The sequence below is a fragment of the Prionailurus viverrinus genome, chromosome D1 (assembly GCF_022837055.1).
Source record: "Prionailurus viverrinus isolate Anna chromosome D1, UM_Priviv_1.0, whole genome shotgun sequence".
Taxonomy (NCBI): domain Eukaryota; kingdom Metazoa; phylum Chordata; class Mammalia; order Carnivora; family Felidae; genus Prionailurus; species Prionailurus viverrinus.
In genome coordinates, this window is record NC_062570.1 from 108,743,969 (window position 1) to 108,765,012 (window position 21,044).

General features: G+C 59.2%; 4 protein-coding genes across 6 annotated transcripts; 1 reads left to right on the forward strand and 3 right to left on the reverse strand.

Annotated features, from left to right (window-relative positions):
• Window positions 1-4,320: 4,320 nt before the first annotated feature.
• Window positions 4,321-7,930, reverse strand: PRDX5 (peroxiredoxin 5). The gene is made up of 6 exons (XM_047876855.1): window positions 7,531-7,930; window positions 5,917-6,051; window positions 5,044-5,175; window positions 4,917-4,955; window positions 4,686-4,747; window positions 4,321-4,576 (listed from the first exon to the last, which is right to left on the reverse strand). The coding sequence occupies exons 1-6, from the start codon at window positions 7,720-7,722 to the stop codon at window positions 4,471-4,473; spliced, it is 666 nt and encodes a 221-aa protein (XP_047732811.1). The 5' UTR covers window positions 7,723-7,930; the 3' UTR covers window positions 4,321-4,470.
• Window positions 7,931-8,362: 432 nt separating this feature from the next.
• Window positions 8,363-9,250, forward strand: TRMT112 (tRNA methyltransferase activator subunit 11-2). Its single transcript, XM_047876854.1, has 4 exons — window positions 8,363-8,508; window positions 8,592-8,693; window positions 8,820-8,909; window positions 8,993-9,250. Exons 1-4 carry the CDS (start codon window positions 8,431-8,433, stop codon window positions 9,098-9,100), a joined length of 378 nt encoding a protein of 125 aa, XP_047732810.1. The 5' UTR covers window positions 8,363-8,430; the 3' UTR covers window positions 9,101-9,250.
• ESRRA (estrogen related receptor alpha) lies at window positions 9,197-17,619 on the reverse strand. Of its 3 annotated transcripts, none has more exons than XM_047876840.1 (7): window positions 17,392-17,619; window positions 15,579-15,915; window positions 11,929-12,045; window positions 11,652-11,780; window positions 11,072-11,239; window positions 10,703-10,972; window positions 9,197-10,254 (listed from the first exon to the last, which is right to left on the reverse strand). In XM_047876840.1, exons 2-7 carry the CDS (start codon window positions 15,901-15,903, stop codon window positions 9,995-9,997), a joined length of 1,269 nt encoding a protein of 422 aa, XP_047732796.1. In that variant the 5' UTR covers window positions 15,904-15,915; window positions 17,392-17,619; the 3' UTR covers window positions 9,197-9,994. The 3 variants fall into 3 exon arrangements, with proteins under 3 accessions (XP_047732796.1, XP_047732797.1, XP_047732798.1); XM_047876841.1 differs by lacking the exon at window positions 17,392-17,619 and adding an exon at window positions 16,277-16,722; XM_047876842.1 differs by lacking the exon at window positions 17,392-17,619 and having other exon boundaries at window positions 11,948-12,045; window positions 15,579-15,713.
• Window positions 17,620-17,794: 175 nt separating this feature from the next.
• CATSPERZ (catsper channel auxiliary subunit zeta) lies at window positions 17,795-21,006 on the reverse strand. Its single transcript, XM_047876850.1, has 5 exons — window positions 20,856-21,006; window positions 20,251-20,593; window positions 19,580-19,659; window positions 19,299-19,365; window positions 17,795-18,547 (listed from the first exon to the last, which is right to left on the reverse strand). Exons 1-5 carry the CDS (start codon window positions 20,874-20,876, stop codon window positions 18,438-18,440), a joined length of 621 nt encoding a protein of 206 aa, XP_047732806.1. The 5' UTR covers window positions 20,877-21,006; the 3' UTR covers window positions 17,795-18,437.
• Window positions 21,007-21,044: the final 38 nt, after the last annotated feature.

The window sequence follows — 21,044 nt, forward strand, 5'->3', positions numbered from 1 at the left end:
CGCGTCGGGCTCTGTGCTGACAGCTCAGAGCCTGGAGCCTGCTTCGGGTTCTGTGTCTCCCTCTCTCTGCCCCTCCCCTGATCATGCTCTGTCTCTGTCTGTCTCTCAAAAATAAATAAATGTTTAAAAAAATGTTTTCAAAGATGGCAGATTGATATGCATGTTGATTAGCACCAAAAATCTGTGCATTCACGCAGATGTTATCCAAACGTTTGCAGCTGTATAAACACACACACACACACACACACACACACAATTTTCTGTCTCTACTGTCTCAACATCCATGTGGCCAAAACTCAACCATGACCAGTAAGGTGGGTTCCCCCTTGGGGTCAATACCCTCCCGATCATGGTACCTGCCTAACTACAGCCCAAACCTGGTCTGGGCCAGGAATGCCACACCTCTCCAACCCTCTCTTTCTCTCACAAGCTCACGCCTGACTCTAGGGCCTGGTCAAGACAACCACTGGGGATGCTTTCCCAACCCCTTACCTCCTTAACCTGTGAGGCTTCAGGCGTCAGACAATGTATGGAGAATCCTGAGGACCTACATAATATGGATAAGAGAGTCACTAGCCCATTATACTGATGAGAAAACTGAGGCTCAGAGAGGCATAGTCACGGGAATCACAAATGACAGGACTGAGGTTTGACCTCTCTCCTAACTCCCAGCCCTTTCTCTACCCACATGCAGGCTTGCATGGTGGAGAGAAAGAATTCTTTCTGTGTTCTTTTTCTCTTTTAACCATGTTTTGGGTTCTGACTGCATGCCAGGCACTGTGCCCAGTGCTTTACGTAACTCTCATCTGTTCCCCACAACAACTCTATGAGGTGGGTTGGATTATTCCTACTTTTTTTTTTTTTGAGGTTTATTTATTTCTGAGAGAGAGAGAGAGAGAGAGAGAGAGAGAGAGAGAGAGAGTGTATGTGAGTGGGGGAGGGGCAGAGAGAGAGAGGGAGACCCAGAATCCTTAGCAGGCTCCAGGCTCTGAGCTGGGGCTCGAACCTATGGACCACGAGATCATGACCGGAGCTGAAGTCAGACACTTAATTGACTGAGCCCCCCAGGCATCCCTATGATTAGTCCTACTTTAAAGATAAAGGAAGTGGGGTCAGGGAAACTAAATAGCCTGCCTGAGGAGGTCTGACCCCACTCTGTATAATGCCTCTCAGGTGGAGGTGGGGGCTCACCTGAAATTTCTGGAAGGACTTCAGGGGATGTCCTCAAAACCCTTAAAAAACATGCAGGTGTCCATATGTGCACACACATGTGCAAACATGCATTTTCTTTTTTTTTTTTTTAATTTTTTTTTTTAACTTTTATTTATCTTTGAGACAGAGAGAGACAGAGCATGAACGGGGGAGGGTCAGAGAGAGGGAGACACAGAATCTGAAACAGGCTCCAGGCTCTGAGCTGTCAGCACAGAGCCCGACGCGGGGCTCGAACTCACAGACCACGAGATCATGACCTGAGCCAAAGTCGGACGCTCAGCCGACTGAGCCACCCAGGCGCCCCATAAACATGCATTTTCTAAGGAAAAGGGCAAAGCTCTCAGCAGCTCATCAGAGGAACTCCTGGGGCTGCCTGGGTGGCTCAGTCAGTTTGGCTCAGGCCATGATCTCATGGTTTGTGGGATCGAGCCCCACGTTGGGCTCTGCACTGCCCACATGGAGCCTGCTTAGGATTCTCTCCCTCCCTCTCTCTCTGCCCCTCTGCCCCCAAATAAATAAATAAGCATTAAAAATAAAAAAATGAAAAAGAACTCGAGCAAAACCCTTGGCCTTCTGGGTCGGAGTTGCTGTGCCCTTGGGAAGGTCAGGACAGATGGGTGAGCTTTATCCGGAGATGTGCTGGGTGAGTGTCTCAGGGTTTGTTTTAACACGGGCCCTATGGCCACCAACAGCCCAGGCGGCTCATGCCCACTGCCCTGCCAGGTCCAGCCCCGGGCCTCCAGAACCTGCTGGCCCTGGCCTGCCCTGCCCTTGTCTACAGGCCTGAAACACAGTCGGTCTGCCCTGGAGATGGGGCTCTCTACCAGATTCTCTTACAATGTGGTCGTTAATCTCAGGCCCTCCGGTATCCAGGGCCTCTCCCAGGACGCCAGCCACCCGAGCAAGCTGAGATGTATGGCCACCTCCACTCACACCCGACTCTCATCCCTGCGGACCGAAGGGGCCACCAAGGCCCTGGAAGCCCCCTCAGAGGCCACTGAGGGCTAGCGACAGAGACTCAGCTTGCCCTGATGGCGAGGGGCTGCAGGGAAGAGAAATAGGGTCCGCAGCCCGTGGGGGAGCCGTTGGCCAGCCATTTGCAAGAGGCTCCGAGAGCCCAGCCGCTGACTCGGGTGCTGTCTCCACCTGCGGCTCTCAGGAGGCTCGAGACCACTCGCTGGGGTGCACACAGGTGACCCTGGGGGACACTCTCACTCGTATAACCAAAAGACTCAGGGAGACGGTGTCCAGACAAGCAAGGCCCTTTCTGCTGTCATGTCATCGAGGACAGGGCTGTGAGCGGGAGCTTGGTGGAGGGAGATTATGAGGGATTGGGAAACTGGAGGGAGGGAGGCCCCTTGCCCTGCCCCAGCCCACGACCCCCCAAGGGGCGGCAAGTTGTGGGATTTGAAGGGACAAAGGTCAGTGGGTGGGCCATCTCTGGTAGGGAGGTGGTCCCCCCCTTCACACAACACCACCTCTACTACCCGGCCCCCAGACCTCCAGCCGGTGGCCCCCCGGACTCGCCCTCCCTCCCATCGTCCAACAGGTTTCCACGTCCCAGCCCCCACCTCCCTGACGCCATCATCCATCATCGGCATCCTCCCCTGTATTACCTACCACTCGCCGCTTCGCCCTGCCCCCAATCCGGCTCTGCCTCACCCCTCCCCGCATGGGAGCCCAGGTATGACACTCACCTGTCGCTGCCGCACAGAAATCCTTCACGGGCTTGAGGTGGCCACAGGGTGAAAGGTAAGCAGCTTACTGCCCGAGGTCTAGAAGGTTCCCCTGCCCTCCCTGCCCCCCGTCTCGCTGCGCTGCTGGTGGCTGGGCTGTTCTGCTCTCCATACCTGTGGCCACACCGTTCCTTCCCTCTGCCAGAAGGCCTCGAAGCCACTGCCTCCAGGTCGTACCCTCCTCCCCCTCCCTGACCTTCTCCCCAGCCTCTCAGGAAGGGTGGCCTGCCCTGACCAGCTCTGGGGGTTGCGCGGCCGCCGCAGGGAAGGCACAGGGCAAGGCAGCTCCGCACGGTGAGTAAGGCCCACACCCATGCCTGCCCTGCGGCCAAGTGACTGGCTCAAATCCGAGCTCCTCTGAAGTGGCTGAAAGAGCTGGGCCCATTTGCTTAAAGTCTCTGAGCCGGAACAGGGCAGTTAACAGCTTAGTCCCCACTGGATGACCACATCTGAACACGCAGTTCTAAGTATCTGCCCTCCTCAGGACTATGCTCCTAAACACAGCAGGAGCCTAGTAATCCCACCCCACTGCCAAGTGCAAGGCTGCCCAGGGACAAAAGGCAGAAGCCCCGAAGGCAGGGCCCGGAGATAGCAATGGCCTCCCTGACCCCCAGCCCCTCACAGGACACCCAGCACTGGTCAGGCCTCACCGGCATCTTCTTCCCCACACAGCTCACCTAGACTCCCCTCCCGGGAAGCTTTCCTGGACTCAGTCAGTACTGCCCCCAGAGACGGTGCCCTTTGTACCCGTCAGGTGGTCTCAAGGCGCCAAGAGCCCTTTTGCGCTGAGGGTGCTCCTGGGAGGGGTTCGACAGAATCCACGAGAACGGTGGGGCTAAAGCTTGGCCCAGGTGGTGTGGGTGCCTCGAGCCAAAGCTCCCACCTTAAGGTTTAGGGTCTGAATGAGATCAGCCAAGGGTCGCCTGGGCGGCTCAGTCGGTTAGGCGCCCGACTTGGCTCAGGCTGCGATCTCTCGGTTTGTGCGTTCGAGCCCCGCGTCGGGCTCTATGCTGACAGCTCGGAGCCTGGAGCCTGCTTCGGATTCTGTCTCTCTCTCCTCTCTCAAAAGTAAATAAACATTTTAAGTGAGATCAGCCAACACCCAGAGATCAAACCATGGCTGCGAGCCAAGCTCTGTCCGCCTAGAGCCCTTCCAGATATACTCCCTCTGCACTGACCGTTCTTTCCCTGGTGTTTCAGACCACTGGCCCTTTCTCGGCTTCCTAACACTTCACTCAAAGGCTCTCCCCGACTGTCTCCTCAAGTACATCAGGGTCCCCCATTAGCACCCCTTCAGCCCCTGCCCATAGTCTCACAGCCGTGACTGTGGTCAGGCCTGGCCCTCACCAACCAGCAATACACAACCAAGGAGTAAAGGTGAACGAGAAATGTTTATTGCAGAACTTTGGTCCAAGTTCCCATCAGGGAACTGGCCCCTCTTGGGTTTGGACTGGAGCCCTCTGTCCGGGGCTGCGCAGGTGAGACTGGGAAGGGGAGAAAGAGTACGTCTGGGCCCAGGGTCTCAGAGCTGCGAGATGATGTTGGAGGCCAGGCTGCAGGTGAGGCCTGTACCATCCGGTTCCACATTCAAGGACTTCACTACGCCATCCTCTACCACCATGGAGAACCTGCCAGAAGGAGAGACCGGGCCAACTGCAGCGGCCTGGGCCTGGAGGCTGGGAATGGAGCCTGGAGGGGCGGCAGGGGAACCCCACAGGGGGACCCTCCCACTTTTACCTCTTGAGCCGTCGGTTTCCAAAGAGAGACACCAGTGAATCATCTAGTAACAAACCTGTCTCCTAAAAGGGAAGGCAGAGGCAAGACCTAGAAACTTCCAGAACAGAGCAAGCACCCCCCACCCCACCCCACACACACCCAGCTGCTCCCCATATTAGCCTCCAAGTTCCTATATCCAAAGCCTGGCAGAGGGATCACCCTCTAGGGTGGGGGTTGCAGGGGTACACTCACCTTCCCAAAGGCCCCTGTGGGGTCAGCCAAGAGCCTAACCTAAGGAGGAAGTAAAGGTCAAAAGAAAAATCCCATCCATACCTGGCCCGTGTCCCGCCCCCCGCCCCCCACAGCACCCACACCTCACCTTGCCTCCAGAGTTGTGAGCTCGTCCCCACTCTGCGGTGACAAAGACATCATTAACGCTCAGACAGGCTATCACCTGGACCCCTTTGGCCTTCAGAGCCTCAGCCTGCTCCACAAACCCTGGTAGGTGGGTCTAGCAGGGAGAAACGAAGGGTCAGCCCAGGGATACTTGCCTCGGCTCCTCAACCTCCCCTTGATCTCCAGGCCACCCTCACTTCCCTCTCTGACACCTTTGATCCAACAATGAGAAGCGTGTAAGCCACACTTCCTTCTTGCCTTGGCCACAAGGAAGCTCGGATCCAAACTTAAGTGTTCTGTGGTCACCACGAACTTCCCGTGGACAGGACTATAGTTTATTTACCCCAGTCCCAAGTGTCTTCCGTAGAGCCCCTCACCGGCAAAATCAATAAGAGATGTTGGGTTTGATTACAAAACTCTTTTCTCCTACATTCCTGGCACCATTACTGTTTCCCAGCCTCCCCCGATTTTCTGAAGGCTCTGGTGTCCTTCTTAACCATCATATCACCTGCATACTTTTTTTAAAAAAATTTTTTTAATGTTTATTTTTGAGAGAGAGAGAGAGAGAGAGAATGGGAGAGGGGCAGAGAGAGAGGGAGACAGAATCCGAAGCAGGCTCCACGCTCGGAGCAAGCTGTCAGCACAGAGCCTGATGCGGGGCTTGAACTCACAAACTGCGAGATCATGACCTGAGCCCAAGTCGGACGCTTAACCGGCTGAGCCACCCAGGGGCCCCTCACCTGCATACTCTTGTGGCAAACTGCCCTAGGACTACGCGGAAGACCTATGAACAACACAAACAACACAGACGTGGGCACAAGACTCCAACTGCGGAGTCCCAGAAGGCAGGTCTCACCTTGGAACAGCCAGGGGTAAAGGCCCCAGGGACTCCAAACAGCACTCCCTTCTTGCCCTTGAACAGCTCTGCCAGGTTCACCTTGTTCCCAGGTTCCCCTTCGAAAACCTCCACCGAAGGGACGGCCTCTCCTACCTAGAGGGAAGGATTTGGTAAGGCGTTAGTCGGTTACCTGGTAAGTTACCAGGGGAGATTGACTAGATGAGGAGGGAAATGGGGGGGTGGATAAGGGAGGCCAAGGGTAGGGCGAGAAACCAGACCTGGCAATTGCTCCTGGTGGAGCGGAGTTGATAGAGTTGGAATGTCCCCACCTGTCCAAGCGTCCAGAGGTCCCTCCCTGTGACCCTCCCCTCCCCACCCCCACCCGCCAGTTACTCCCAGGTTTCAAGGTGGCCCTATTCCTTTTACCAGCCTGTTGGTGACAACAGAAAAAGGGAGAGAAGGCCTCTCTGGGTGTCGCAAGGGATTGAGTAAACAACCCACTTTTCTGACCATAATGAAGTGGGATAAATGGGCAGGGGAGGAAGGGCAAGGGCTCCATTTGGGGGTGAGGAGGAGACCGTGGCAACAGGGAGGGAGAGGACCCCGGCCAGGTCTGAGCATCCAGCCCCCAGGAAGAGAAAACGGAGGGCAAAGGAAGGTGAGAAAGTTGCCTGTAGGGAGGGGGGAGGGGAGGAGGGGAGGAGACGGGCTTGGGAGGGAAGTATACAATAAAAGGAATCTCTCGGGGCACCTGGGTGGCTCAGTTGGTTAAGCGTGGGACTGATGATTTCTGCTCAGGTCACGATCTCACGGTTTGTGAGTTTGAGCCCCGATTCGGGCACCGTGCTAAAAGCGTGCAGCCTGCTTAGGGATTCGCTCTCTCCCTCTCTCTTTCTCTGTCTCTCCCCCACTCTCTCTTTCTCAGAAACAAATAAATGAACGTTTTTTAAAAAGGAATCTCTCAAAAGGGATGGATCGGTCTACCTGGGAGTGTGTGAGGGCTTCATGGAGCCAGAGGAGGCAAGCAAAAGAAGGGCGTGTCAGGGATTGGGAGGAAGAGTAAGCAGGAGGAGGAGGAGGTCTCAGAAGAGTGTGGAAGGGGAAGGAGGGGGTGGTTGCAAGGAGCAGGGGATGGCTCCAGATGAGGGGTGAAAGACTCGGAGAAAAGTGGGAATTAGCCACGGGAGAAGTGGAATGGGAGGAGGCACAATATTGGCTTTCCCAAAAAACACTTGTTTCAAACGATGGGTGAAGAACGATGCCCTGCAATAGAACAAAAACGTACAAGAGGGTACGGGGTTGGGGGGGAGGGACATGTATGGGGGTTGAAAGGGGGCCCTGGACAAAGGAGATGGTTCCAGAAGGCGCAGGAGGCCATGGCATTCAATCGCCTGAAAATGGTGGAGACCCGTCACAGGGTGTCGCAGGGTGGAAGTGAAAGGGGGACGGGTGGATATGGGGCATGCACGGGGTCTCGCTGAGGGGATGAGGGAGAACTACGGAAGAGTCCAGCGCGGCGGGCAGCGGTCCGGAGGGCGGGAAAGAGGGTGATTCTCCTCCCGATCACCGGGACGGAGAACACTGGGAAGACGGGCGGGAGGGGAGGTCAGGCAGAGCCCGGCCAGCGGTCACCTTGATTGGGGCCATAGCTGGGGCGGTGCTTCTGAAACCGCAGGCCCCTCCGAGCGTCCACTCCCCTCCTCGTCGCCGATACCCTCCTGCTCTCGCCGCCGCCGATGCAGCCGACCCGATGGCAGTCGCCCGGACGAGAGCCGAGCCCGCCCTGCCACCTAGAAGACGCAGCCCAGCCAGCTGCATGCCCATACCAGAGGCCACAATCGCTCCGCCCCCAGGCCCGAGCCTCGGCAGGAGGCGGGGCCTGGCGCTAAGTGCCCCCGCGGGACCCCGCGAAAGGCGGAGCCTCGGCTTCGCCCGCCCCCGGCGAGCCTCCTCCACCGCGCAGGCGTAGGGGCCCGTGCAGGGGCGGCGCTCCCGAGACGCTACGCTCGGCTTATTTACATTTGGGGCTGGACCACGGGGGCAGCAGCCAAGGGGCGGAGTTTCCGGCGGCCGCGCAACTTATTTGCATACAAGGGTGGGGGTGTCGCTGTTTTGATGTGCCTCGTTTACGGATTCCTGCAGTGTTTCTTTTCCTTAACCGGAATTGAAGGGCGGGAGACGATGGTGTCAGGCGCCCGCGTGGGAGAAAAACATGGCTTATTTTGCATTCAACGAAGACCCCTGCATTGCGGCGGCTTTACATGTGATTTACACTATGCATGATTTGTAGCGAATGGAAACCACTGGGCCTGCGCCGTAGCCATCACCTGCCGAGACGCTTCCGGTAGCAGCGCGTGATTCGACCAAGCTTTTTCAAATACCTCCCCGGCTAGCACGAGAAGCTCCGGCATTCCGTCACTTCCGCTCCTCCAAGCCGTCCAATAGGACAGAGACTGGAGCGGCCCCGGAAGTGATGCCACGGAGTTTCTAGCTTTTTCCGGTTCCGGCCTGGGGAGATTCCGTTTTGGCGACATGAAGCTGCTCACCCACAACCTGCTGAGCTCGCATGTGCGGGGGGTGGGGCCCCGTGGCTTCCCTCTGCGCCTCCAGGTATGGGCCGGGGGCAGTCTCGCGCCCGTGTCCTGGGGGACCAGGATCCGGCCCCGGCCTCACAAAACCCCTCCGCCCCGCAGGCCACCGAGGTCCGCATCAACCCCGTGGAGTTCAACCCCGAGTTCGTGGCGCGTATGATACCCAAGGTGGAGTGGGCGGCGCTTCTGGAGGCGGCGGATACCGTGAGGACCCTTCCCCACGCCCGTGCTCGCCCTGAGTGGGAGGGTGGACGGGGTCGGTCTCACCGCAGGCCAGGTAGCCTGGCAAGGGTCGGCATGCCCAGAGGTGATTTAGGCCTTTGCCCACAGTTGCACCTGGTCGAGGTACCCAAAGAGCCGATTGAAGGGTATGAGCATGACGAGAAGTTTCTGAGGAAGATGCACCACGTGCTGCTGGAGGTGAGAACCTGCCCATCGCCCGTTTCCCCGGCCAGTCAGGCCGATGCTTCAAGTGCTCAGCTCTGTGTCCCGCTTTCCCGCAGGTGGATGTGTTGGAGGGCACCCTGCAGTGCCCAGAGTCTGGACGTCTCTTTCCCATCAGTCGTGGGATCCCCAACATGCTGCTGAGCGATGAGGAAACTGAGACTTAATCGTGCGAGTCGCTAGTTTTTCATTCTGTAACTGTGGATATCTTAGTTCAAGGTCATGTGTATCCCCAACCCTTGAGCCAGTGATACGCAAAACAGTGTTCTTGAGCTCGATATATTTTTTTTTTTCTCATTAAAGGTTCAAAACCAAAAGCGGTTTCTCTTTGCAGCAAATATACATTAAAATAGAGTCTCTGTACAGCCAAGGGCTCTGGGCCCTGGCTTGCCCTATGTCCCTGCACCTCCCTGGCCAAACCCAAAAATAAATATAGTGTTATTGCTCTGCAGGGCATAGAGGCAGTGCTCCCCCTACCCCCTGAGGAGGCCGGGTGGGAGCTGATGGGGGGGGGGGGGGGGGACCCTGGCCACCCCAGGGGTCCAGGGGCTGGAGCCTGCTTGGAGTTATTGCTTCAAGGGGGGGCAGTAATGCCCAATGCAAATGATGAGGAGAGGAGCGAAGGGGGCAGGGGCCTTTGCTCTCCAAAAACCCCTCTGCTCTGGAGAGAGGGTTGGATTAAGCAGCAGCAAAAGCATCACCCACTGGGAGACTGTGGCCTCCACTCCCTTCCCTCCCTGAGATCGGGCTTCTGCTCCCCCCCACATACGTCCCCTGCAGCCCCCTATGGCTTCCGCAAGGCCCCCTTAACACTCTGGGGGCACGTTATGGCTTGCAAGGGACAGCACTGTGCCCAGAGCCTGGACACACACGTTCCCAGCTTCTAAGACCCCCTGGGAGGGGGGAGGGGAGGGCGTAGGGCCTGCTCCCAGGGGCTGATGGTATTGCCCTGGCCCTGCCAGCAGGCTGTGGCTCTGCCCAGACCCCAGCTCTGCCCCCTTGGGGCTGACCCCATACTGGGCGGGTCCTGCCAGCACCCCCACCCGTGCCCACCCCTTGCCTCAGTCCATCATGGCCTCGAGCATCTCCAAGAAGAGCTTGTGCATGGGCACCTTGCCCTCCAGCTTCACCCCATAGAAATGGGCCAGCACTTTGCCCGCTGTCTGGCGAAGGAGTGGTAATGTGAGCAGCAGCCTGCCTGCCCGCCGCCGCTCGGCACCCCCTCCGGGGCCCGCCCGGCCTGCTTCGTACTCCAGCAGGGCCTCGTGTAGAGCTTCTCGCAGCTGCTCCACGGCCTCGGCATCCTCGATGTGCACAGAGTCTGCAAGGAGAGAGGAGGACGAGGCTGACGTGGGCCAGCTCCAGAAAGGGCACAGCCAACACCTGCTTGGGCACCCTTGGATGGGGCCTGAGAAGCCAGGCACAGGTTCGAGTGGCTGGCTGGGGCACCAACTCCCTGCCCCTGCCCATGAGCCAGGGCCCACGCTTCCCCCCCCCCCCCCCCCCCCGCCCCAACTATGGCCACCTCTTGTCCTCCCCGCCTTCCCCTCCACTAAATCGTTCACCTTTCCACGTGCGGATGACACTAGAGCTCAAAACCCTACGTGCGGTTCCTGGGCCTGCCCTCGCCTTCTTCGTGACTTTGGACAAATCACCCTTCTCCCCTGAGCCCCAGTTTTCCTGGTCGGCAAGATGAGACCGGGCCACCATCAGAGCTGCAAGCTGGAAGGCCTTAGGGAGACCCCTGTCCCTGCCTACCCCGGACTCACCTGAATTGGCAAGGGCCAGGGCTTTCAGCAGGACATACTCCTCACGCTCCAGCCTCAGGGCCTGTAGTCGCCTCACCAGCTGCAGCAGGGCAGCCCCTAGTTCCCCCAAGCCCGCTGCTCGCGCTCCCTCTTCATCCAGGACCAGGTCCTCGGCGAAGGCCAGCTCATCCTGCAGTGGCAGCGAGCGCTGGGCCACGCCCAACACCAAGACCTCCATCCATACGCTCTGCAGCACTGACATCTGGTCAGACAGGGACAGTGACGAGAAGCCTGGAGGGTGGTGGGAAGCAGACCTGGCTGAGCAAGTTCATCAGAGCCAGGCGTGGCCTGGCCTACACAGGGAAGCCCCACATCGCCTGGCCCCTTTACCTGGGATGCTCTTGGCCCAGCTGATGGTGACCACGATCTCTCGGTCAAAGAGGTCACAGAGGGTAGCCACGGCCGGGAGGTGTCCGTCAGGGCCCGCTGGGTCAGGCATGGCATACAGCTTCTCAGGCTCAACCACCAGCAGATGGGACACCAGTGCATTTACTGGGGCTGCAGTGACAGTTGGAAGAGGCACTCGAATGCATCACCTTGCAGGCCCTTCGGGGTCCAGCATCTTCCCAGAATTCCTTCCCCGATGGCCTTCTGAGGAGCCGCTGGCCAGCCACTCTTGGGACACCTGTCTCCAGGAAGGGCTCTCACTACTTCCCAGGGGAAAGCCAAGTCCACGGCCAAGTTCGGAGTGTGAGAAAAACCTGTCCCTGTGCCCAGCTGTGCGACTCAGGGACTGGTGAGAAAAAGGTATTTTCAAACACACGTCTTCAGGGAAATGGGAACAGACGAAGGGAAAATTGGGGTCCTGGTGCCCAAGATAACTACTGCTCTGGGGGGACTGACACCTAACGGGCCTCTCGTGTCCTGGCCCCACCCCAACCCTAGAGCTCCAAGGACCTCCAGCTCTCACCGGTTTTCCGAGGGCCTCCAGCTCCCGCCAGGGGTCCTGCAGGGAAGGAGCCCGGGAAGGGCAGTGGGTCCACCTCCGGCCGCCGCTTGTATTTCTGCCGCCCTCCCCGCACACGGTCCAGACGCACTCCTTGAATTGCAGGACAGCGTTGTGTCCATGGGACTGGGGGGGGGGGTACTTGCTCTACAGAGCCCCCCCTGCCCAGTTGAGTCCACCAGAACTTCCCAGGCCTTGCCCACCCCAGCCCCAGGCACCCGGGCCCCTGCCCAGCGCTCACCCTCCTTGAGCATGCCCACCCGCAGGCACTTGGTGAAGCGACAGGCCTGGCAAGCCTTGCGTCTCCGCTTGGTGATCTCGCATTCGTTGGAGGCCGGACAGCTGTACTCGATGCTCCCTGCCAGAAAGAGGCAGAGCTCCAGTGGCGGCCTCCCAGGGCCCAGAAGACAGGAGAGCCCCGACTCCCCTCCCCACCCCCGCCCCCCCGGGCAAGCGCAGGTCTAGAGAGAGCAGGGGTGCCGGGAGCGGGGCAGTGAGGGGAACGCCCCCCCCCCCCCCCGGGCCCCTTCCCTGGGCAAGGGAAGCCTGGGACCGGGGGAGCCAGGAGGCTGATCTCCACCCCGAGCTTCTTGTGAAGCTGCATCTCTGGGCCTTCCTGCCCTCAGCTGCTCTCATCTTACTCGGCCTAGAGGAGCATCTAATGCTGCGGATCGTGTCCTGCTCCTACAAACACGAACGCTTTTTGTCTGTGGCCTCTAGAACGCCACATTCCTGGGGGCGCCTGGGTGGCTCAGTCGGCTGAGCGTCCAACTTCGGCTCAGGTCATGATCTCACGGTTGGTGAGTTCGAGCCCCGCGTCGGGGCTCTGTGCTGACAGCTCAGAGCCTGGAGCCTGCTTCGGATTCTGTCTCCTTCTCTCTCTGCCCCTCCCCGCTTGTGCTCTCGCTGTCTCTCAAAAGTAAATAAACGTAAAAAAAAAAAAAAAAATTTAGAACGCCACATTCCTGGTTTCTCTTCCGTTGGAGAACCCCAGGGCTGCCCTTGGACCCTGTCCCCCCTGACTCAGATCCCATAGTGAGCTCACCAGTCGTGCGCCTTCAAATGTCTATCTCCAGACCCGCGTGAACGCTAGATTTCTATTCTACTGCCTCCTCGACATCTTGTACGTCTAGAAGGCGTTGCAAACTTACCCTGTCCTCAAAGGAGCCCCGGACCCACCAGTCCCAACACCCACAGCTCCGTCTGTCCAGGTCCTCGGGCAGAAACCCAGAAGAACATCTCCTCTCACACCCAAACCGAACCGGTCAACAAAGCCGGGGCCAGCTTGACCTCCTCGTAGGTCCAGACGCTGACCCGTTCTGCCCGGGCACCCGCTTCTTATCCTCGACCCCAGTCGACCATCACCTCACCGCACCTCGTGCTGGTCGCCTCCTCTGTCCTTTTCTCCTTCAGCGAGTGTGGCCACGGGTGCCAGAGGCAACCCCGTAAGCTCAAGTCAGATCCCGCCCCAACCTTGCTCAAAACCCTCTAAGTGATTTCCCTTCCGGGTTACAGCCCGAGCGAGGCCGATGAGGCCTACAGCCCCCCACCCCCCACCCCCCACCCCCTGGCTGTGAGCGTCAGGTGCCCTTCTGCAGGCTTCGGCTGCTTGTCCCTGCCTGACGGCTTCTCAGCAGCTCTCCGCACCAGCTACGCACGTACGCATCTTCGTTATCTGTCTTCCCGCTTCGGCGTCTGCTTCATGAGGGCCAAGATCGCCGAGCGCGAGAACAGGGCCTGGCTGTAGTGCAGGTCCTAACGACTGGCTGAATGAACGCGTGGTGGCCCTCCCGGCCCCACAGGGCTACCACGAGGCCTGAGTGACGCAGCCAGCCAACGCGCCCTTGGCCCGCGCATTCCTTCCCACGGTGTGCCTTCTCCTATGCCCCATATCCAGGCCTGCGTGCACAGCTCAAGACACCTCCTCAGGGAAGACCTCCAGGAGAGCCCCCAGCCCGGCCAGGTTCCTTGGCACACATCCTGCTCGTCCCCCTCCTGCACGCGCAATGGCTGTACTACGACACTTCTGTGCAGCTCACCATTTTCTCGCTCCCCTCTGCTAGAATGTAAGTGGCTTCAGGACGGGAGCGGTTCTGCCACCGTCCCAGCTAGGTCCCCACGCCTGAAACAGTGGCCGGGACAGCCAAGCGCAGGTCTGTGAGGAACAAGGGCTCTGGAGGCCCACCCTGACACTATCACTTACCGACCGTGTGACCTTGGGCAAGTCCCGTACCTAAGCCCTCAACCCCTCAGTTTTCCCAGCAATAAAACTGGGATAAAAACAGAACTTTCTACAAAGATGGCCGGTGAGAACTCAAGGGAATATCGGGGTAACACAGGCAGCATGGTTCACAGCGCCCACATGCTCAACAAGTGATTGCCATTGGGGCGCCTGGGTAGCTCAGTCAGTCAAGCATCTGACTTCGGCTCAGGTCCGTGAGTTCGAGCCCCGCGTCGGGCTCTGTGCTGACAGCTGAGAGCGCGGAGCCTGCTTCGGATTGTGTCTCCCTCCCTCTCTGCCCCTCCCCGCCTCACGCGCACGCTCTTTCTGTCTGTCTCGCAAACATAAAAACATTAAAAATCAAAAAAAAAAACCAAAAACAAAAAACTTGCTATTTACGGCTAGCGCTCAGTAAAGATTTGTCAACTGAGTCAACAGAGAGTGAAAGGTTCCAGGGTGGGTAGAACCTGTTAGTTCACTGACCTTCAGAACCAGAAGAGAGCACAAGTGGTTTTAGAGCAGTGGGTCTTGGCCAGATCAAAACCCACTGGAACGTCACAACCCACTGGGAGCCATCGGTCCGAAGTTCAGTTATAAGTCATAAGCAGAGGCAGCAGTCAGCGGCGGACCTAAATCGACCCAAGTTCCAATCCCGGTTCTGCCATTTTCTACCTGTGGGACTCGAACAAGGTTTTAAAAAGCTTCCTGGGCCTCCGCCACGGTCCCAGTGCTGGCACCTTATGGGTTGCCGGGGGAGTAACAGATCAGACGCATAGAGGGCACAGTGCCTGGCTTAGGGTAAGCCCTCAAGCAATGCTCCCCAAAAGTACACGTTATCTAAGCCCTGAAGTAACCGGTGATTTCCATAAAAATAGAAGTAACAAGGGGCGCCTGGGTGGCGCAGTCGGTTGAGCGTCCGACTTCAGCCAGGTCACGATCTCGTGGTCCGTGAGCTCGAGCCCCGCGTCGGGCTCTGGGCTGATGGCTTGGAGCCTGGAGCCTGTTTCCGATTCTGTGTCTCCCTCTCTCTCTGCCCCTCCCCCATTCATGCTCTGTCTCTCTCTGTCCCAAAAACAAATAAAGGTTGAAAAAAAAAAAATAGAAGTAACAAGCACATCTCAAGTAATGCTTATTATGTCTCTGTCATGCTCACTCATGTTTTGCTAGGTTTTCCCTGAGTGAGAAGAATTCAGCAAATACTGGCAGCAGGCCTATTTTACCTAAAAAGTCTTTTTAAAGTTAGGTGCCGAAGTATGACGTAGCCTCTCTCAGTTACCCATAAAAACCTGCCTCGTGCTGCTGCTGCTGCTTTGGGGAAATCCACCAAAGGGGAATGTTCTATGCTGCTGAGAGGTGAGCAGCTGGCAGAAGCTAGAACAACATTTTGGAGCGGGCAGAGTCTGCCTCAAATTCTTCAGAGCCACTGTGGAAGGTGCTAGGCCTACAGTACCCAGAAACCTAGGCGGCTTCCCGAGGCCTCTCTCACGTTCCACCTCCCATCCATCAACACATCCTGGTGGCTTTCACTTTTTAGCAAAACGGCATTCCCAGGAGGTAGGAGGAACCCGGGAACCCCAAGTTGTACCGCAGCTGTCTGGGGGCCTACTGCCACCCGTTGGGGGACGCTAGGCCCAGAGGGCAAAGGGCATAGGAGTGTGGTGGGGGCTCACCCTGGATGGTCCTCTTGAAGAAGGCTTTGCAGGCCTCACAGGACGCCACGCCATAGTGGTAGCCGGAGGCCACATCCCCACAGACCAGGCAGAGGCGTTTGGGCAGGGAGCTGAGCACCAGCTTCCCACCACCCTGCTCGCCAGGCCCAGCCCCCTCCCCATCCTCCTCTTCCTTGTGGCCTGGGAGGCAGCGGGTGGGAGCTGGGCCAGGGGCCAGGGCCACTGGGGGCTCGGTTTCGGTCTCCGAGGAACCCTTTGGGCTGTCGGGGCTGGCTGGCTCTGCCTTGATGTAGAGAGGCTCAATGCCCACCACCTGGCTGGACATGGCGCTGGTCACCTGCAGGGAGAGACCTGTCAGGTCACAGGGAGACACTGGGATGGGGGATGGAGACACCGTGCCACCCGGGTTGCCCAACCCCAGGCCTAGAGCCAGGCTTCCAGACTCACTGAGGGGGAGGGAAGGGGGGCAGAGTCCAAGGAAGGGCTGCCCTTGAAGACGCCCCCCCCCCCCAGCTGTTGCTATGGGAACAGAGTCTCCAAAGCCTCCAGGGCCTGTAACTGATGGCAAGGTCTCCCAGTTGGGATCCCGGAGGAGGCCTGGAAACTCCTTACTCCCACTCAGAGCCCGGAAGCGGGTTAACCTTAGTCCCCAGGCAATCTTCAACCCCTTCTGGAATCCCCAGCCAGTAGCAAGGTACCTCTCAATTTTCACCAGATGTTGGGGACCTCGATGATCTCCCCCTCACCTGGGTGTCCTCCATTCAGAAGCGCAAACCAGGCACACAAGGGCAGTTGATGTGCTCACAAGTGTGGGGTCACACACTCCCACTCACCTGGGTTCTAGGTGTCTTCACATGCTCACACATGGCCTTCCCCAAACCCCACCTCTCACTCGTGCTCCCATTAATCTTCACACACTCCCCCCAAAGTTCACACCCCATAAACAAAGTCACACTCAAGGCTCACAATCACCCCCCACACACAAACTCAGTCCCACTCACCATGCCCCCCACACTGACACACACTGGCATAGACTTGTGGGAACACACTCGGAGCCTTTCCACACCTGACACACAGCCCCTCCTGCCCAAGCATGCCAATCCCATGCCCACCGGCGGACGCGGCTCCACCTCCTTACACCCCACCCCACCCCCAACCCCCGGGAAGCACATTCACTCTTCCATTCCCGCTGCCGCAGAATCCTCCACCTCTGGGGCGCCCCGCCCCCCCCCCCCCAACCTGCGCACACCTACGGGAAGTTGCCTAAAGTTGCTTCGCCTCCCCTCCCCCTCCGCCCGCGGGGGACCTCTATCAGGTTATCAGGAAGTAAATGGGGAGCGCCAAGGAGGAGGAAGTTCTCCCCCGCCGGTGCGATGACCTTTGACCCAGAGAGGAGGGTGGCCCAAGGCCCCTTTGAGCGCCCCCACGTGGTCTTCAAAGCCCCTTCTCCAACAGGGAACCCTCCCTATCTTCCACCCCGGCCCGCCCCTGGGACTTCGACTTGCTCCAGGTGCCGGATTGAACCCTGCCCTGGGACTGGACCCGAGGCCCAAGCCTGACCCTGGCCAGGACCTGCACCCCGAGCCAGAACCGGCCCCTGTCCCGGGCCGACGCACTAAGACCTGAACGCCGGATCCCGCCCAGACCCTAACCCCGTCTGGCTGTCGACCCGGTCCCAACCGTGACCCGGGCTGGTCTTGGAGCCGGACCCGCCCGGAGCCCGCCCCCCCGCCCGCCTCCCAACCGCGCTCGCACATGGCCCCCGCGCCCCGCCCGTCCACCCCCCCAGCGGCGCTCCCCTCCGCCCCCGGACCTGGGGCTCCGGCAGGGCGGGCGGGCAGGCATGGGGGCCGAGCGGCCCGGAGCGCCGGGGTGAGCCTGGGGCCGCGAACGGCCCCTCCTCCGCCGCCTCCTCGGGCCGCACCGCCCCGCCGCGCCGCGTCCCCTCACTCGGCGGCGCCGCCGGCGGCTTGTAGGACACAAAAGGACATCGCGGCCGCTTCCTACTCTGCTTCCTCCAGCTGACAGCGGGGGTGGGGCCGGCCGTGCGCATGCAAAGCAGGGGGCGGGGCTCGGCGCCCTATGCTAATCAGACAAGTGGGGCAGGCAGCGCCTGCGTGCCCGGACCGGTCGAGGCGGAGCCGGCGAAGCCAGGGGGCGGGCCTTCATGAAGGTCCCGCCCACCGCCGCCGAGCCAGATTGGCGCACTCGGGGAGGCGGCCGCCAAGGGGGAGGGGCCAGAGGAGACTCGGCGAGGGGGTTGGAACCATGAGCGCTCTTACGTAACGAAGGAGGCGGAGCGCGCTGTGCGCGAGAGGAGTGGGCGAGGTGGCTCAGGGGCCGCAGTTGCGGGGCAAGGAGACTTACATATGTAAATGAGGCGGGAGGAACAGAGAGGTTAGTGTAACCGCATATGCATGAAGGGCGGAGCCTAGCGTGCCCATACTAGAGAGGCGCTGCCCCTCTCCCTTCTCCCCCTTCCCCCAAGATTACTCCATCGAGGCACTTGGACCGCAGATCCAATATCCCCACAAAGCCGCTGGACCCGGGGTGGGAGAAGCAGACATAAAACATGCAAGAACTCCTGGATTTCAAGTCCCGGGAAGGCGGAGCCAATAGGGCCTGGACAGAAGAACGCTCAAGGTCACTGCGGTGACCGAGTGAAGGTCACGGGGAAAGGCGGGGCCACGTGCGTCCGCCTCACGCGGGCAGCCACGCACTGACTCACCGATTGTGCACAAGAGTCTTTTATTTCTCTAGGACTCAAATTCCACGTGGACGGGGTCAGGTTTGGGTCTGGGGACAGGACAAGGGCCCGGGGCTGGAGTCCGGCTGTCCCTCGAGCCCGAGGCGGTGCTCTCAGTACGCCAAGACGTTCAGCCTCTTGCTCCGGCGCCTCTTGAGCCCTTCGATAGATCGCTGCAGCTGCTTGGTCAGGAAGTGGTCCCGGCCTATGGCTGACCGGTAGCCTGGAGGGCAGAGCTCCGCTTAGGGCAGTGAGCAGGGGGCATGGCCTCCCCAGCAGTGCGTGCCGCAAGTGAGAATTGAGCAACCGCGGGTGATTTGGGGTGGCAGGAGCGCTTGGCGCTCGGGTGTGTGTTAATCTGGGAAACTTTGAATCTCCAAGGTGCTGGGCCCTGACGGTTTTCTTTCAAAAGGTCAAGTCATACACCTGCACTCCAAACAGATGGGGGGTGTGGAGGAGGATCAGAGTGTTGAGGTGGAGGGTGGATGAGGGCAAGGTTAGCGATGTTGCAGGCCTGAACTAGGACAGTGGTAGCCCGCAGCTTTGTGAACCCCTGCTGGGCCACCCACTCTAAGTGATTAGCCAGCAACCCCTCCGTTATTTCGGAAGCAGGGCAAACAAGGGAACTTTCACCCAAGGAATCCATTGTTCAGAGGTTCCTCACAGCACCAAGGGAGGGGGCCAAGACCCCACAAAGATTGTCATCCCCATTCGGCAGGGGGATGGAAACAGCTTTAGAAAAGCCACGTCAGCTAAAAAGGAGCTGCCCCGAGGCGGGAGCCCAGGCCTCATGCTCTCCCCACTGGGTGTCCCTGTGGCCAGTCCCCCCACTTTTACTTATGGTGGGGCTCCTGGAACATCGGTGGGTGATAAGGGAATCTGACAGGGTAGTCACATCCTGAACTCCCACTCCCAGAAGCCTGAGCCCTGCAAAATCCCCAGGGTCTCTGGTGGGGTCTGAGGGAGGGGCTTACTCCGGAGGGCTTTGGTGAGGATTTCCAGAGCTTCATTCTCCATGAGTTCCATCAGAGGCAGTGGCAGCTGGAGAGGCAGCAAGAGGTTCAGATGTCCGAGGGACCCCGGCCCTGCCCAGAGCTGAAGTGCCCCACCTGCTTGCTCCCTCTAGCCCCAAGACCCCCAACTAACGTGCCTGCCCCACCACCCTACAAAACACCCTCACCCCTTCACCTCTGCCACCCCCACTCGCCCATCCCCCACTCCACTAAAACCCCTCATCTCCCTGGGTGCTGCTAACCCTGTTCTGCTGCTCCGCCCAGTAGGCTCGATGGGGTGTGTGCTTCAAGATATTGAGCGATGACTCTGAGGAAGACATTTCTGGGAGAAGAGAAAAGAGAGATCAGTCATCTCCGGACTGCTGGGTCTGCCCCGGAGCAGAGGAAATGTATGGGCAGGCATGTGATTGGCGGGCGGGTGGGGGGGGGGTGGGGGGGGGGGGGGGGCAATCCCCAAACAGTGCCCAGGATGGAGGTACTTAAAAATTGTAACCATTGACTGAGTGAATGAAAGATAGGCACGTCCTCAACGAGAGCAAATCCATACACAAGAAAATAACTTCCTCCTCTCAACTATCCCAATGATTCCATTAAAACCAGGAGTCCTACCGCGCTGTCTCTGCGCCTTTTCGGGGGGGGGGGGGGGGGGGGGGGGGGGGGCGTGCTTGTCTCGGGCCTGGCGCGCCTGGGCCACAGGACCTTGTATGACGCCTTCCCAGTAGGGGGCGCTCCAAGCATGATTGATTTAAAGCGTGAAAGATGAGAGAGGGCGCCCCGCCCAGGAAGGGAATCCTGGAAACTTGGGTCCCATAGCTTCCCACCCGCCTCCCCTCCACTTTATACCAGCAGATACTGAGGTCCTGGCCAGCCCCCTGCCCTGTGGATACGCACAGCCTGGTGAGGCCACACTGACCAATCTCGGTCTTGGAATCGACGTCCCCCTCCTCTAAATGGCTTCCCAGGGAGCTTTCCTGACGGAGCTGCAGCTCCAACAAGGAGTGGTCCTCCAGCTCCTCCTGCTTGAAACCGTCCTTGTACTCTCCGTGATCCCAACCACCTTCCGAATCGCGGCGGACCTTCTCGTTGTGCCACCGGCGAGTCTTGCTGTGTGGGCTGCTGTCCTCCAGGTCGGAGTCCTCGCAGACATTGGGCAGAGGCACATTCAGCTTCGACTGCGACAGCGTGGCCCTGGTCCACAGATTCCGGATGTCGTTGTCTGGCCTGGACGTGTCTGAGCCACCGCTGCCCAAAGATGCCTGTGGGCCACATACAACGAGGGAAGCCAAGGGCAGCGGGGAGTGGGGAAGGAGAGGAAGAACAGGCTGGGCGACGGGGATCCTGAGCCCTACCAGGGCCACGACTCCGTGGAGTGGGTCAAGGCTCCGCTTTGGGCTCTTTGGGAGTTGCCCCGGGGCCAAGGCTGAGGGAGAGGAGAGCCGGGGACCCGAGCTGGACTCAGTCTGGGGGCTCGCGGGGTCGTGGGGGACTCAGTCGTGGGGGCCCGGGAAGCGTTCTTACTCTGAAAGGCTTTTCCTCCATGGTTCTGCCCCCAACGGACCCAGTCGCCACAGGCCTCGGGGCAAGGAGGAGGGCGTCACGCTCCAGGAGCGGGGAGGGGCAGGGTCGCGTTCCCGAATGGCGCTGCGGGTCTCGCGAGGGAGAGTTCAATCTACAACCCCCACACTAGATGCCATTATCTCCTCCCCA

Excerpts from the sequence above, each read along its gene's own strand:
- TRMT112 (XM_047876854.1), top strand. The coding sequence starts at position 8,431 with ATGAAGCTGCTCACCCACAACCTGCTGAGCTCGCATGTGCGGGGGGTG. Across the intron at positions 8,509-8,591 it reads GCTTCCCTCTGCGCCTCCAG|GCCACCGAGGTCCGCATCAA; the intron begins GTATGGGCCGGG and ends TCCGCCCCGCAG. Across the intron at positions 8,910-8,992 it reads TGCACCACGTGCTGCTGGAG|GTGGATGTGTTGGAGGGCAC; the intron begins GTGAGAACCTGC and ends GCTTTCCCGCAG.
- ESRRA (XM_047876840.1), bottom strand. The coding sequence starts at position 15,903 with ATGTCCAGCCAGGTGGTGGGCATTGAGCCTCTCTACATCAAGGCAGAG. Across the intron at positions 11,240-11,651 it reads TGGAGGCCCTCGGAAAACCG|CCCCAGTAAATGCACTGGTG; the intron begins GTGAGAGCTGGA and ends CTGTCACTGCAG. Across the intron at positions 10,973-11,071 it reads CTGGGCCAAGAGCATCCCAG|GCTTCTCGTCACTGTCCCTG; the intron begins GTAAAGGGGCCA and ends ACCACCCTCCAG.
- PRDX5 (XM_047876855.1), bottom strand. The coding sequence starts at position 7,722 with ATGGGCATGCAGCTGGCTGGGCTGCGTCTTCTAGGTGGCAGGGCGGGC. Across the intron at positions 5,176-5,916 it reads TTACCCCTGGCTGTTCCAAG|ACCCACCTACCAGGGTTTGT; the intron begins GTGAGACCTGCC and ends TCTCCCTGCTAG. Across the intron at positions 4,748-4,916 it reads CCACAGGGGCCTTTGGGAAG|GAGACAGGTTTGTTACTAGA; the intron begins GTGAGTGTACCC and ends CTTCCCTTTTAG.
- CATSPERZ (XM_047876850.1), bottom strand. The coding sequence starts at position 20,876 with ATGGAGGAAAAGCCTTTCAGA. Across the intron at positions 20,594-20,855 it reads TGGAGGAAAAGCCTTTCAGA|GCATCTTTGGGCAGCGGTGG; the intron begins GTAAGAACGCTT and ends TGTGGCCCACAG. Across the intron at positions 19,366-19,579 it reads GGGCGGAGCAGCAGAACAGG|CTGCCACTGCCTCTGATGGA; the intron begins GTTAGCAGCACC and ends CTGCCTCTCCAG.